Here is a 16,023-nt window from a genome sequence, read left to right as displayed (position 1 = left end):
TAGTATTTGCGGGCAGAGTTTCACCGCTTGAAGAAATTTAAGAAGGCACGAGCGGGAACAACACGAATCCAAACATGGGTTTTCATACAGACGACAAGTTTATAGTCCTCGTCGACGAGAACGTGACAGCGACAGACCGGTTGACACGCTACGATTTCAGGGGCGGATCCAGCATTTTTCTTAGGATGGGGTGCACCACTAAGGAATGGGGTAGCTGACTTGAGACGATTTTTTTTGCAGAATACCAGTTGTATTAGAAAGCCGCAGGTCATCTTTAATTGACACACCGGCTTCTCTGAAGGTGTCGGCAATATCAGTCAGAGCATGTTGCGTTCACGAAAAACATAATGAGAATGGCACAAGGTTTCGTGTTCTGCAGCAAAGGTTTTAGTAATTAATTATTTTCTGTTGCACTGCAACAAATTTTCTAAATCGGACCGATTTTCGTTTTCACGAATCGCCCGCGGGTCGCGGGGTGTCCAAAAACACGTACCGTGATTCGTGCTCCAATAATGTACAGCGCACAAATCGTGCCGACAAATCTTTGCGTGTAAACCGGAAATGACAATGCCTCAAAGCAAAAACATTATTCGGTGAAAAAGGGAAAATACTCGTGCTGTACGAGCGGCACGCATTTCAGTACATATCTCTGCCATACAATAGCGTGAAAATCACCAAATTTGAGGTTTTGACGACAACGTGGACATGCAACAATGAACCATTTTATTTTCTGAAAAACCGTTCGTAACGATCCGGTTACAGGATAGTTCCCCCGTATCGTACGAGCGAACAAGATGGAATAATTGTGAAATACTTACGATAGCACTAAGTCATATTTTGGAGTGACGTTTGTGTTGACGTTTCCGTCCTCTAATAACTTTATTCTTTAGGGTTAGGGGTCATTGTTTTTGTTGTATATTTAATGTTTTCATTGTTTTATGAACCAATCACGAGAGCCGTTGTAAGAGCTGCGTCTTGTATCGCTGCTTTTGAAATAGCTTGAAATGTGACGGTTTATATAGAAACACTGAATTATGAAGCCTTCTTTCATTGGTGCTACAGCAATGGAATCGTCCGACGAACTACACGTACTCTGGACAAGACAGAACCATTATATTTGGCAAACAAATGAATTCTAACTTTTGAACTCACTTATATGGTTTTCTTTCTTTGTATTTCGTGTAGTTTTAGCCTAGATAAGTGGAGAGCAACTGTCGAGATTTCGCCTGAAGAGAGCGAAGTCCGAGGAAAGTGAAATTTCGCTGGAAATTGAAACGCTATAACAGTTATGCAATTGCAAGAGAGGATAAGGGGAGATCAGGGAGGGGAGGAGGAATGGCGCAGTGGTGAGAGCACTTGCTTTCCACGTGTGAAAATAAAATGAATGGATCAAGGCATTTTAGTCAGTGATAAAACTGAGTAATGTCCCACCAACCGCCCAAAATCAAGAGAACGCCGACCAAAGGAAATCTGTGGAAACGGCTTAGTGAAGCTGGGAAAAACTGTCGGTTCTGGGACCTATGGTTGCTGCCAGCTTGCAAGCTATCGAGGCATGACAGTAGTCACAAAAGAATATAAGAGCTTTCGTTCTGGTCTGGCAGACACGCAAAGACAGAAAAAGGCAGTGCTTCATGAAGCGAACATACTGTCTAGTCTTGGAGACCACCCTAATTTGCCATTACTATTTGGGGTTCAAGTTAAGAAGCCTCCATTTTTTGTCTCGTCACTCAATTTCACGGCGACAAGAAGGGAAGCCTGACGTTATGGCGAGCTGCCCCAAAGTTAGAGCTCAGCAAAGAGAAGTGGATCAATGCGGAGTGACAAAAATGATTGGCGATGCAATCCAGTTTATTCACTCAAAAAAGTCATTCACAATGATCTCAAGCCCAACAACATTGTTTTAGAAAAACGTGACAGTGTCTTCCATCCGAAAGTCATTGACTTTGGGAAGAGTCTAAAGGTTGAAGTGGCTGCGAGTGTCAGTAGGTGTCTCTCAAAAGAAGATAGGCGAAAGCACCTAAAAAAGCATCCGTATGGGGCACCAGAGTTAGTGAATGGTGGTTTTCCGAGCTTTGCAAGTGACACGTGTTCCTTCGCAAAGATTATTGATTTTCTCCGAAAGGAAAATCTTCAGTTGAATAGCGTCCAACTGAAGCTAGCTATGAATAGAGCTCTTGGCCCAGACCAAACCAAGAGACCAGAACTCTCGGCGTTACTGGAAAAGTTTTAGCGGTTAGAAATTTTTGCGACTGAAGTCTTCTTGTGATTTTTTCTTATTTAGTCACGTCATTCCAAAGGTTTTCGATATCTATTTCGGTTTATAGCTTAAATGATTGTCAATAATTTGAGTAAAATTTTCGGGAAGTCATTTTATTCAAGTTCGTTATTAATATTCGGGTGGACAAGCGAGTTAAATGTACATGTAAGGAACGTTTGTTTTATTTCCACCCGTTAATTCGAGGGCGAATTACTTTGAAATTGTTGGAAAAATTCAGATGTTATTTTGAGTGTGAAAAAGCTATTCCTCTTTCCCTTTTAACGTGTAAATTTTGTAAACTTGATCAGCCAGTGTTATTGAAAGCACTCTTTATTCCTGCTTGCACGTTCGCATACAATCTTCGATTTATTTTCAGACGCCATTTCGCGCAATTTTCTTATGTTCGCGCGAAAGTACCGGTGATTCCAAAGGCCGCAACTGTCATTAAATGTCTGTTATTTATTACATTTTCATTCTGCTGTCGTTCGGATTTAATTATGCGTGTCAAGCTACGCACTGGATTATAACACCTTCCCAACTTTGTTCTTCTCATCACAGCGTGGTTAAGGGAAAAAAATTGGCCCTAAACAGCGGGGATGCCAGAACTATTTAAGGCTTAAGCTCCTCATAATTAAATGAAGGACATGGTGAATCCAAGCATAACCAGGTTGAAAGAAACGATCAGTTAAGGTGAAGCTACCATTTATTCACTCATAGTGACGAGCTCCTGACCAAAATAATGATATCTCATTAAAAATGAAGCCTATCATCATTTTACATAACGCGCCGACTCCTCTGCACGCGCTGCGGAGCTGCGTACTCCTCTCAAGGTATGCTGGGAATCAACCGTTCTTGTCCCAGATTCCTTAGCAAGCGAAATGAAAAGTATTATGGGTATCCAAACGACCGCCATGAACGTTGTTAGGAGTTGAGTTTCTTATACTGGTTTTCACTGGTAGTTTTCTCTCAAATTTGCCATTTTATTTTCAAGTCACCTACACGTCCATGATGGATGGAGAAGAATCGAGGCCTCATGGCCAAAAGAAGCAAAATAACGTTCTTCCGTTGTGGGGAAACGAAAAAACTATGAATTTGAATAGCATGATTTTGACCAATGTTCAATCGTCTCCTTATTTCAAGAACGAACTGTTTAAACTGAAAACTTATCATGAAGTGGTTGACGAAATTTACTACAAGGTAAGAAAGGAGGAAAGTCAATGCAGAATTGAGGGACACGACCTTGGACTTCTCACTTTAGACACGTAAGAACCCAACGAGATCTAGAAGCTAAATTAGATTAGCAAGCGGTTATTTTATTAAGAGCATTTGTAACCTTGAACAAAGCTAACTTTCTGAAAAAGAGGCAGTTTTTTTACTATGGCAAAGCAGAGTACTGATAATCTTACAAGGGTTGTCATAAACAGTAGTCAGGAGAATATTCCATTGATATTAGTTTTTTATTTTACATTTTGTAAACTTATGAAATGATTGAGGGGGATTAGGGTTTGTGCAGTGGTGAAAGCATTTCCCTCCCAACAGCGTGCCCTGGGTGTGATTCCTGGACTTTGTGTTGTCACAGGTCCCTCAAGCTCAGTGTGAGCATGGCCAACAAAAATATAAAGATTTGTATGGGAATCCCGATAAAAGGCTTAAGAGGATAATTATATGAAAAAATTCTCAATTAAAAAGCCTAACCTTATTGCCATTATGGGTACCTTCCTTCGTGTGTGGTTATTTTCCAGAGCTGACATGATTTGAGCCATTTTTCAATTCCTCGGTTGCCAACGATATAATAAAATCCCAAGGCTGGACACTAGATTTTCAGGAGCCCACCAATTTGAATCAAATACCATAAAAACTTGCGTATAAGCGGCATCTTTTTCCTCAATATTGTGGGTGCGGCACATATACAAGACCATTGCTTTCATAGGGAACAAACTGGCTGGTATGGGGTCACAGATAATACTAAAAACCTTCAGTAAATAAAGATTAAATATTCTTCGACTGACCACTTCAACACTCTCCACCGCTTGCGAGAAAATACCACGCTATTCGGGAGAACTCAAAGGCAAACGGCTGACTGTTAGGTTGCCCTTCATTACTTACATGGAGTGTTTGTCCATGGGATTGTTAAACTCTCGTTTAGTGACATGTTTTTCTCTGATTGATGGCTTCTATATGTCTTTGTAAACACCCACAGCTGTTGTCCATGTTGTGTACTGACCGCGGTGAACAACTTCACTCGGTCCAGACTTCCTCATGTAAATGACTGCGTGGTAACTAAGCAAACTTGTATCGTTCCCTGGGCTTTTCGCTCAAATTTCAATGTTTCTCAAAATCATACTTGAAATTTGGGGGTGCGGCTTATCTACTGTACAATTGCAACTTATAAACAAGTTTTTACCATATTCCTGGATACAAGGCTGCTGCCTAGAAAAGTTTTAAAGGGGCCCTCAGAGCTAAACGCTGAGAACTTAGGAGCCCAACATATGAAGTGAAAGGTGTTGCTGTGAAAAATTAAGGAGCCCAGAGCTATTCTTTGGGAGCCCCAGGCTACCGGGCTCCTGTTAGGCAACAGCCTTGCCTGGATAAAATGTTCCACATCAGAATCAATTGACAAGGACTAAACTTTCATTTCAACCCACCATCAATGCAATAGCAGTCCTGTGATCGACCTCAGACGGTTGCTTGTTCAGTTCACTCAATTGCAAGTAAACTGCCACTAAAGATGAGCTTTATCAATTAAGTTCTTCGACCATTGGTGCTTCGACCATTGATAACAAATTGAGCCTTGCCACGCTTTTCTGGAGGGAAATCATATACAAGTGACAAGCAATGGGATAAAGAGCAGTATAAAGAGCAGGAAAGAGCATGAGAGAAGAGGTGATGAAACTTGAGAAATTTAAGGGAAGAAAGCCTCAAGAGAAGCCGAGGAAGGAGAAGAAGAGAGAAGTTCAATGAAAATCATGGTAAAGCTAAGAGAAATACATTGTAGAGCGAGGGTCAAAACACCCATTTGCAAAGGTTAGCTTTCAGGCAATGTTTTCCTTCTTAATAAAACTTGCTAAAAAACGAAGAAGGCCTGGAAGCGTTTGCAAATCTGAGTTGACAGAGAGTCTGACTTATTTCAACAATCACATAGGCTTTTTGTGTGAAATGGATATCCAGTTGTTTGACTGAAATTGCAGTAGAGTGTTAAGCGAATTTACACTTTAGGTTGACTTTTTCGTTAGTAAGATTTTTTCTGTACTAAGCTGAAGAGAGAGGGTGTAAAGATTATCAGTCAAACAGAAAATGTTGTCAAAGAGATTGCTATGCCTGTAATTTCAGTTTTAGTTGTTGATTAAAATTGTTGCTTATTGTTTGCAAGGCTTGTTTGTTTACTGCTGTCAGCTTGCAGGCGTTTGACGTGATGATTAATATTATTTTGTACTTTATGCAGAAGCATAATATTATTTCCATGTACATTATATTGCTTTCTGGGGTTAGAAACGGGAGCTCTGCTAAATCTTATAATTATCTTCTTGAGCAATTTATCTAGATTCCCGTACAAATCCTTATATAGTTTTGTCAGCCACGCTCACAATGAGCCTGGGGTGCCTGTGGTGTCATGAGTGGGTTGGTTCTCTACTGGAAGAAGGTTTTTTCTGTGTTTTTTCCTCTCCATAAAAACCAACATTTTGATTTGATTTAATTTGATTTTACTTTAACCCATTGACTCCTGGGGGTTCCCCATTGATGGGTAAAATCTTCTGGCGTTAGAGTAAAATACTAATTCTGGCCAGTTTAGGCATCAAAGGGTTAATTGTTTTTTTTTCATATGTATGAAATGTTATCTTATCAATTTCATCTCTTTAATATAATCACTGTATCTTGTTTTATTCTTATTTGCAACTACTACTACTACTACTACTACTACTACTACTACTACTACTACTACATGTACTACTACTTCTTCTACTACTAGTACTGCTACCACCACCACCACCACCACCACTACTACTACTACTACTACTACTACTACTACTACTACTACTACTACTACTACTACTACTACTACTACTGCTACCACCACCAATACCATCACCACCACCACTACTACTACTACCACTCCTCCTCCTCCTCCTCCTCTGTGATTAATACGGTAGTTTTTGTGGAAGAAGCCCGTCATAAAAGTTAAGGGTTGTGGGGTATTCTAAATTTTAAATAAGCCCCCTAAGGCAGGTTGCCAATTAACTGATTAATAAATTGGATAATATTGTACAGTGTGCCTTTAGTTAATTAATAACCAGTTTTTTTTCTCAAATAAAACCTGTACAATAATAACTGCACTGCACATGTTTTTGCATCACATTGGCTTGTGTAATATGTAAACACAGTTAAACATTTTTTTAATGCTGTATCTTCAGCTGTCTTTTAACTTTCCTTCAGGTGGAACATCTTGAACCATGGGAAAAAGGAAGCCGAAAAACAGCGGGACAAGTTGGAATGTGTGGAGGAGTGAGTATTACTTTGTGTTCATGTAGTCGTATACCTTATTATAGGAAATTATTTATATGAATAGTGTTTCTGGCGGATATAATGCACGCCGTGATTGGCTAAGAGCAGCTTAGCGCTAGGACATTTTCTTCCATAATGCCCACGGGCCGATTATGGATTATGCAAATTAGTATTTTCTTCTTTGAAACCATTCTGTTAGCCATATAATAAACAACGTAATAACCTTGACCGTTCGGTTGTTAAGCAAAATCTCGAACCTTGGCCGAGCTGGACCTCAGTTTGAGATTTTGCTGTAACAACATCACTGTCAGTTATTAAGTAGTTATTGACCTCGTGTTAATTGACTTCATTGAGCACAATTTGAAGAGAATTTTGCTTCCCAATAAAGGGAATCAATGCGAAACGCATCTGCTACACCTCACCAAAAAAAGAATTTGTTGAGAACATGAAGAAAATACAGTTGAAGTACAGTAAACGATTTACTAATGTGAAAGATTGATGTGAAATAAAGTGTACAAATAAATGAATCTATTGTTTGGCTTAGTGAAAAGTATCTCTGGATTGTGTCACAGATTTAGGGGAAAATAATGGTAATTAAGGTGGCAGAAATTAATGCGCAACTTAATTAACCAACGATGAAATGATACATGAAATGGATCTTATATGAACTGTGGATAACTGCGAGGATCATAGCTTCACTTGAACTTAATTAACATCGCAGAAATTAACATCTACACAAATTAACACGACTTAAATTAACACACATTTTTCAAATTTGCATTAATTTCATGAAGCATTGACGTCCTATATTAAGGTATTTATTGTCCTGTCGGTTTAACTAAGTAGCATGGGGATTTCAGCACATTAACTTGAACTCTGCTCTATTCAGTCCTTGGGCTTGTCTTCATCGTAGACGTTCGTAAGCTTTACTGCCTTAACCCCGTTCACCCCTAAAGCAGTCCCCATTGGCATGTAAAATCGCCTGGCATTTAAGACAGAGTAAAACCTGTCACTCTCTGGAAGGAAAGGGTTAAGGCCATAATACTGTAGGTCTGTCAGGAACAGGAATGTTTTGGTGCAATTGTGTTCCTTCTATGTACGGTGCAGTCGCTGTAGAGGCGGTTGCACTTTTGGGTTTGGCTTAACACAAGAAGATGACTTCTGAACTGTAAGTGACAATATTATTATTAATATTCTTTCTCAAATTCATGTAAACCGAGTGTCCTCTTTTCAATACTTGTTGCCTTTTTTCAGTTACCAGGAGAAGCCTGGCCACCATACACTGTATGATCCATGGTCGCATGGTTAGAGTCTGGAATATGAGAGAATACTGTTCCATGAGTTCTCCCTCCAATATGGGAGGTTAGGGTTATACAGTAGGTTTAGGCCTTTGTTTAGTGCTTTCCCTCCTAAGAGTGACCCTAGCATATTTTTTTTTATTCGAACACCAGCCAGTGGGAGCTGGTTTAGGGGTGAAAGAGTTGATCTTGTTTAAGTATTGAACATTTTAACACGGAAATGCCATGGCAAAGTGAAGCTTTAACAGCTTTTAACAGCTTAGGAAGAGATACATTTTTTTCTTGTCTCAATTTTAATTCTCATTGTGTTATTCTGATTATTTACAGGTCCGTGGTGTTGGTGCTGGAGGCATAGTATCATCAGCGTTTTGCCTTCTTTACAAGTTGTTCACGCTAAAACTTACCCGAAAACAACTTAATGGACTAATTACTCACACAGATTCACCCTACATCAGGGGGCTAGGGTTTATGTTTATTAGGTAACTACATTATGCTGTTTATGGCTGTATTCAAGACTAACTCTTGTTTTTGCAAAAATTAAAAATATTGCCCATGCATGCACTTAACTTGCACAATGTTGGAAAGAATATCAAGGTTGGCTTTTTCAACAAATAAAACACTAAAACACAATGGCATAGAAATCTTCTTACAAACACTCCTTGAAAACTCAATTCCTGGTTCTTGAAAATGCCTTGAATACTCGTGGAATATTATAGACAAGTTCAGTGCGAACCCTTTTGGGTTATAGTTACCGGTAGTAAACCTTTAAAATATACATGTACAAACAATGTAGTTCAAATACTTTCAGAACAGGGTTTAGTATTCTCCAATTTTTTAGGGACATTAAACAGCAGCATTCTTTATGGCTGTGTGAGGCGCGGTGGCCTCATGGTTAGTGTGCTCGACTCCGGATCGAGTGGTCCGGGTTCGGGTCCTGGCTGGGGACATTGTGTTGTGTTCCTGGGCAAGACACTTTACTCTCACGGTGCCTCTCTCCAACCAGGCGTATAAATGCTGGGGGTAACCCTGCGATGGACTAGCATCCCATCCAGGGGGGAGTAGAAATACTCCTAGTCATTTCATGCTATGGAAACCGGAAATAAGCGCCGGCCTGATGGGCCATCTGGCTCGTAAGCAGTGACTTTACCTTTTATTCTTTATGGCTAATGTGCAGCCTGCACTTGAGAGCAAAGTGAATAAATATTTTAGTCTTAAATAAACCCGACATGTCTGTTTAGTTTGAGATCAATCTCCTACCCAGAGTCCTCAGGCTTTTTGGTCAGCGGGTGAGTGCCTGGAGAGACTCTGGGATAATTGAATTAAACCATGTTTGTGATTGGTCGCTTGCATAACAATGGCAGTCCGACAGGAAGTCTGTAAGTAATTTGGAAACCCCAGAATTTGGAGGGAGATTCAAAATCTAAAACTAGTTTCAGTGCTGTTTGTTTTTCCTACCTCAGAAATATATAAATCACAAAAATGATAAAGCGACAGCCTGGGTTTGAATTGTCTAATACTGCATGGGAATTTTCCCACCCTGCTAAAAACTGATTACTGTTGCTGACATTGCAAAAGTACTGTGGAAAACATCACATGTTTATCAGTCTCTTTGGGGAGAAATCAGTGGAAGAAGGTCTTGTCAAAGCCATTCAGAGTTACGGAAACATAAAGTTGTAGTAGAAGAGGACATTGGTGTCGTTTCCACAAAAATTTGTCTATCATGTTGCTTGCACGATGATATTCTGCATGATGGAATGCACGCTGAAACGCTAAAACTACACTTCCCGAAAGCGTCAGAAGTTTCATCTTCACTCGCTCTTACAGCAAGCCAATGATCATTACTCCAGTTTCTTTTATGTTGTGTAAGGCTAAAACTTTTGTTTCTCAAACACTTTCAACCTGCCGTTTCTACTGTTTACTGTTTTCTTGTTTCTGTTTCCGATTAAACTCAAACATGCGCAATAAGACCGGAACCCATGTTTTCTGGGAAAATGGAGTCCATTATCCCAGAGTCTCTCTGGGCGCTCACCTGCTAACCAAAAAGCCAGAGTACTCCGGGTACGAGATTGGTTTGAGATGGTTACTCTCTCAAAAAATTTAAAAATTAAAAATTAAAATTTCATCTTGCCGATTGTGCAAGCAAATTTGTCCCACTAGGCTGAGTGATTTCTCCACTTGCTGGGATTAACTAATTAGTTATTCAAAAAAAAAAGGTGAATATTGTATATTTTTTATCTTTTAGTGCAGTGTATCTTAAATTTCTATAATTGATTGAGTAGGTGAGCAGGTCATCATGGTTGGTCAATGGAATGTGAAATCTATTTTTCCTGGTGACCAGACAGAGGTCTTCTCAAGCACTGTAAGTCGTTCAAAAGTAATGTTACTGGTATTATAGTTTACTGGCTCATCTTGTTTAAGGTATTGCCAACCTCCGGCCAAACTGTGGGAATGGATGGAGCCTTACCTTGAGGATGAAGAGGTTGGTCACTTTAAATTAAAGCTTAAGCATTAGTTTTCATATACAAGAATATTATTGACTTTTATTTATTGAAAGAAATGTAATATTATTGTTCCAGATGACAAAAAAACTGATAGAAAAAGAAATGAAATAACTAGAGTAACATGTATTGACATTAGAGTGGTCGTTGTAGAATTTTCAACCACATATTTCTTTGGGCTTTTATAGCTTCGTACTGCAGTCAGCCATGTTGCCTCAGCAGGGGTCCTTTTCTAATGAAATAACAGTTAACAGTAGGTCTGATTTGTGCCTCGTCATTGTCGAGAACATGTGATGTCGGATCTACTGTAAAGTATTGAGAACTTAAGTGGTGTAAAAGCCGGTACATACATGTAAGTCATAGTTTATTTGTTCAAGGAAATTATGTTTATCCTCCTTAATATGCAGTAACAAGGATTTCATATCAAGTTTAACCAGAATGAACAGTAAGGTGTAGTAAAAATTCCATCACCTTTGCTTTTCTTGACTTTTGAGGGTAACGTAACAAAGGAAAGGCTTTCAGTTAAAGATAGCATACATTACAGATAGATGTTAAGAAGTCTTTGTAAAATATAAGTAGGCATCTAAAAAACGTAAGTGTTGTTAACATGGAAAGACCGGCCATTGCAAGGAACCTGAAAAAGCCAAGTGCAGCTTTTAAAGTGGTGAGTCACTTAAACAATTATTTGTTGCTGGATTTTATTATTGAAGCTCTTCATGGTGAGCATGTTTTTGATGCAGTTGTGTTGATGTGTTTGTAGGTGGCTTGGTAATTCACCTCTTAGGCAGCTCATGACAGCTGTTTCCTTACCGCCTGCAAGCCTTCGAGCTGCCTTACATGAGGTTAACGTGTCTACTGAGTAGCTGTGGTTCATAATCATGGCCTTTCATTTGCAAGTTGTAGATTTAATCAAATGGCAAACCGTCTAGAGTCTTGTGCAGATCAGTGTCTACAGGGCTGTAGATGATAAAAGATTTTCTGGGTTTAAAAAGAAAAGGAATGATTCACTGTAATGTTGACGTTTTGTGATGTTGAATAGACAGGGGTACAAAAAAATATGGAACAAAAAAATTTGGTTTTCAAATACTATTTACTGAAATTGGTCTTTTGACTGTAATTGGTAAAAGGAAATTTATCTTCTGTTCGACCTCCAAATAAAGATTATTATGAACAAATCTTGATGAGTAAATTCTTGGAAATCGATTTTATGATAAAAACTAACGATAAAAAGTTACGACGTTTCGACCTTCCCGAGGTCATCTTCAAGTGCGAGGTAAAAAATACAAGTAAATTAGCATAAATATGTTTGTCACAATTAAAAACAGTTTGAAAAATACCATGATCGCTAAAAAGGCAGTAAAGTATGTAACATAAATGATAAGATATTTGTCAAAAATGGGGGACATAAATTAATTAGAAGAATAAACAACAATAAGCTTTTATAACCTGATCTAAACAAATAATTTAGCACCGATGGAATCATATTGTTTGTTTAGCGTTGGTTGTAGGTCTTTGATAAAAAAAACATTTCAAAAATAAGACAATCAAATTTGTTTTGACATTTCCTTAAAATTCTAAAACTTTGCGCGATGTCGTCCGGTCTGTCATGGTATTTTTAAACTATTTTTAACTGTGACAAACATATTTATGCTAATTTACTTGTATATTTTAACTCGCACTTGAAAAGGACCTCCGGCAGGTCGAAACGTCGTAACTTTTTATCGTTAGTTTTTATGAACAAATCAGCTAGTAAAATGGTCATTAGTTTGGATGTTAAAATTGATATTTAGAAGAGACTAACAACTACGTCCAGAGTACTTAGTTGTCTGATTTCCTTGGGCGATTTTTACAAAATAAATATCTCTTTTTCTTGTGTTATAATGATATTCATACATTGCATAATTATGATGCTTCTCTTGTCTAGTATAATAAGCAAAAAAGTAAGAGGCCAGATGTGAGCTTGACTTTTGTTTCGAGAAAATAGTTTGCCAGAAATGATAGTGTCTGTCCTCAATACATGCATTGTGTGGCAAGGTACATAATAAACATTCTCATTTCTTATTAGGGCTGAGTTGTTTGAAATACAGGGCAGAGTTAATCTCTGTACACTGTGTTAAAGTGCTTGTGACCCGTTTTATTTTGTCACTTGAATTTTAGAGCTCATTTTGGGCAACTATGGTTAAAGGTTAGGCCATTTTAGACGAAACCTTGAGTTCTCCCTTACCGGACATTTTAAATTGTTTAGAATTTTGCTACAATTTTAACATACCACTACGCCATTTATTAATTTGCTCATCTTTTCTTGAGACAGAGGAACTTAAGTTTGTGGAACACGTGACGTCTGACATCAAGGAAACAGTAGATTTATCTCTAAATATTCAGTTTCATTCCACTTGTTCATTTAGCCAGCGTAGAGGTGTCGCTCACAAAAAAAGGGTTTAAATTTTTTTATGAAAATCGTGTTATTCAATTTTTTTTCCCGCCTACACCATTTAGTCATCTGCAGATTCAGATAATTTAACCCATGTATTTTTCCCTGTTAACTTCCACCCCAGCTTCAGACAACTCAGCCCTGGATACAACTCCTAACATCGTTTTTGTTTGGTTGCTTATATGTGGTTTCTTTTCATCTTGTTTCGTTTTCCAGGAAGTGGATCCTAAAGCTGGTGGAGGCTGCACTATGACCATTGGTCAGATGGTGAGGAGTTTCTTGCTGAAGCTGGAGTGGTATGGAACCTTGTTCCCACGCATCCCAGTGCCTGTGCAGAAAGACATAGAGGTGAAGCTACGCGGAAAGGGGCTGTGTGATGACCACAAGCGCACAGCTCAAGAGGGTTGGGGAGAAGCAGAGGATTTTGTCAGACGCACACGAGGAGAAAGGTGGGTGAGTAGTAGTTGGGTAGGGTGCATGCTAGCAAACATCGTGGCGTACATGTACGTGCACCGAAACACAAATATTTTTCGTCTACCGATCTCTCTGCCAAAAGCAAACATGTTTTACCATCCTTACTTCGAAATTTCGCTTTTCATCTGCCGGGCAAGACGCGCAAAGTTATCTAAACTAACAGTAATTTGGACCCGTGACCGTGATGTGAGAGGCATGGGTCTGTTCTCGATTTTACGTCACCAACCGCTAATAATTTTCTTTGAAAACAGCAACAGAGAAAAGAAAGTGCTGCCTTTGTAATTACATCTGCAAATGGTTAGACTTTCAAATCTTCTCGGATAAGGACGATAAGCCGGAGGTCCCGTCTCACAAATAACTTCCATGTTCATTAGTTCCCTGTGGGACGTTAAAGAACCCGCACACTATTCGAGAAGAGTAGGGGATGAAGTTCCTGGTGTTGTGGCTGTCCTCTGTGTGTATATGGGTGGGTGAATAGCAGGTCCACATCAGCTGAATAGCTGCCGAAACTTCAACTTGCTCAAGCAAATAAATAACAAACAAACAAACCCACGCCTCTCACATCACCGTCGCGGTCGTGGTTCCAAATTACTGCTAGTTCTGCCAAGTTTACGTGGCCAGCATGACACAGCAAAAGCGACATTCTGGGTAACAATGGTGACATATGTTTGCCTTGGATGGGGAGATTTATATTATGAACGACAAATAGTTGACTACCGACAAAGTTCAGTTTGAAATTTTCTTTTTTCTCTTTCTTACTCGATCGTTTAGTCCACCAATCAGACGCCATGACGAAGCTACAAATGGAGACCAACGACAAAAGCCGCACCTTAGCAGGAGCCAAAGCCGCGATCGAGATCGAGAAAGGAGGCGAAGTCGAAGTCGTGATCGTGACAGTTCTCGAAAGCGAAGTAAAGAACGACGTAGTCACGAACTAAGACGAGACGACAGTAGGGACAAAGAAAGAAAGAGAAAACGAAGTAAAAGCCCCAGCAGGAGGGGGAGAGACGAAGAAAGAAGAAGACGAAGCCGAAGCCGAGATAGAAACAGAGAGAGAAAGCGGAGCAAGGATCGTGAAGACTCGCGCGGAAGAAGCAACAAAGACGACAAGGGAAGCAGACAGAAAGATGGATCGCGCAGTAGATAAAAAGCGTTGTATGTCTCTCAAGACTTTGTTCATACAAATCAGCCTTCTTGTTCCACTAGTGTTTCCTGTTATAACTATACAGGCGTAGACTGAACTTATCGTGAAGGAATTTTATACTTCTGTTAGACGTTGGCACGGCTTCAATGTGTGTACAGTTTTCAGTATTTTACGTGGCTCGCATTTTACTCAAGTGTATAATATTATTAAGGGATCTCTAAAATTTGAAACTGTTCTTATTTCTTGTTTTCGATTTCATTACTGTCATTTTCAAATGGTCTTGTAAATGTAAGAAACAGAAATTCCCCGTTTCACTTGCTTAAAAGCTACAATCATGGACAAAAGTGTTGGGAAGGTAGCTTCTCTTTACAGATAACCCCTCTCCCCCAACTGATCAATGTTGGATTTTCCAGGAAAACAGTGGTGTCTTTTCTTGCAGGAAGAACTTTAAAATTGAATATGGGAGAACGGGGCCACAAGAGCATGCTATTTCCCAAATACTTCAGCCGATTGTTAGAATAATCGAATTAGGTGTGAAGTGAACTGCTGCCCGCAGCCTTCCCAACAACTTTTGACCACGATTGTAGTTCTTTTCTATGTCTCGGTCTTTTTAAGTCGCATAGTCTTCCCCGGTGGGGAGTACTTGAGTGATTTTCCTTAATCTTATCAGTCGATGATCTCAGAAAACGTTCTTTACTTTTCGGGTTTTTTTTTTACAAGGCTTGCTATGTGGTAAATAAAGCTCGAGTGCAGACACTCAAATACTCGCGTGAAAAGTAAACTTTATGAACATGGTGCAGGGATGGCGCAGTGGTAAGAGCACTCGCCTCCCACCAATGTGGCCCGGGTTCGATTCCCAGACTCTTGGCGTCATATGAGGGTTGGGTTTGTTGGTCCTCTTCTCCGCACCGAGAGATTTTTCTCCGGGTACTCCGGTTTTCCCCTCTCTTTAAAAACCAACATTTGACTTGAGTTTGCGTTAACTGATGCCCGCAGCTTTCCCAACAACTTTTGACCACGATTGTAGTTCTTTTCTACGTCTCGGTCTTTTTAAGTCGCATAGTCTTCCCCGGTGGGGAGTACTTGAGTGATTTTCCTTACAAGGCCTCCTATGTGGTAAATAAAGCTCGAGTGCAGATACTCAAATACTCGCTTGAAAAGTCAACTTTATGAATAGGTTGCAAAGGATGGCGCAATAGTAAGAGCACTCGCCTCCCACCAATGTGGCCCGTGATTCCCAGACTTGGCGCCATATGAGGGTTGAGTTTGTTGGTTCTCTTCTCCGCACCGAGAGATTTTTCTCCGGGTACTCCGGTTTTCCCCTCTCCTCAAAAACCAACATTTGACTTGAGTTTGCGTTAATTTTTGACTTTCCAATTAGTGCTCCATCGCTAGAACGACTAGACACTTGAATAAAGTTC

The 16,023-nt window shown here is 39.6% G+C and overlaps 1 protein-coding gene across 2 annotated transcripts; it reads left to right on the top strand.

Moving 5' to 3' along the window:
* The first annotated feature begins 3,149 nt into the window (after window positions 1-3,149).
* LOC137993148 (pre-mRNA-splicing factor 38B-like) lies at window positions 3,150-15,364 on the top strand. 2 transcript variants are annotated; one of them, XM_068838832.1, is made up of 6 exons: window positions 3,150-3,454; window positions 6,689-6,757; window positions 8,383-8,534; window positions 10,474-10,534; window positions 13,201-13,433; window positions 14,230-15,364. In XM_068838832.1, exons 1-6 carry the CDS (start codon window positions 3,263-3,265, stop codon window positions 14,603-14,605), a joined length of 1,083 nt encoding a protein of 360 aa, XP_068694933.1. In that variant the 5' UTR covers window positions 3,150-3,262; the 3' UTR covers window positions 14,606-15,364. The 2 variants fall into 2 exon arrangements, with proteins under 2 accessions (XP_068694933.1, XP_068694934.1); XM_068838833.1 differs by having other exon boundaries at window positions 3,157-3,454; window positions 13,201-13,437; window positions 14,230-14,394.
* Window positions 15,365-16,023: the final 659 nt, after the last annotated feature.

Source organism: Montipora foliosa, chromosome 2 (assembly GCF_036669935.1).
Source record: "Montipora foliosa isolate CH-2021 chromosome 2, ASM3666993v2, whole genome shotgun sequence".
NCBI lineage: Eukaryota > Metazoa > Cnidaria > Anthozoa > Scleractinia > Acroporidae > Montipora > Montipora foliosa.
Note: the sequence above shows the minus strand (reverse complement) of the source record. Positions and strands in the feature narration are given on the sequence as shown.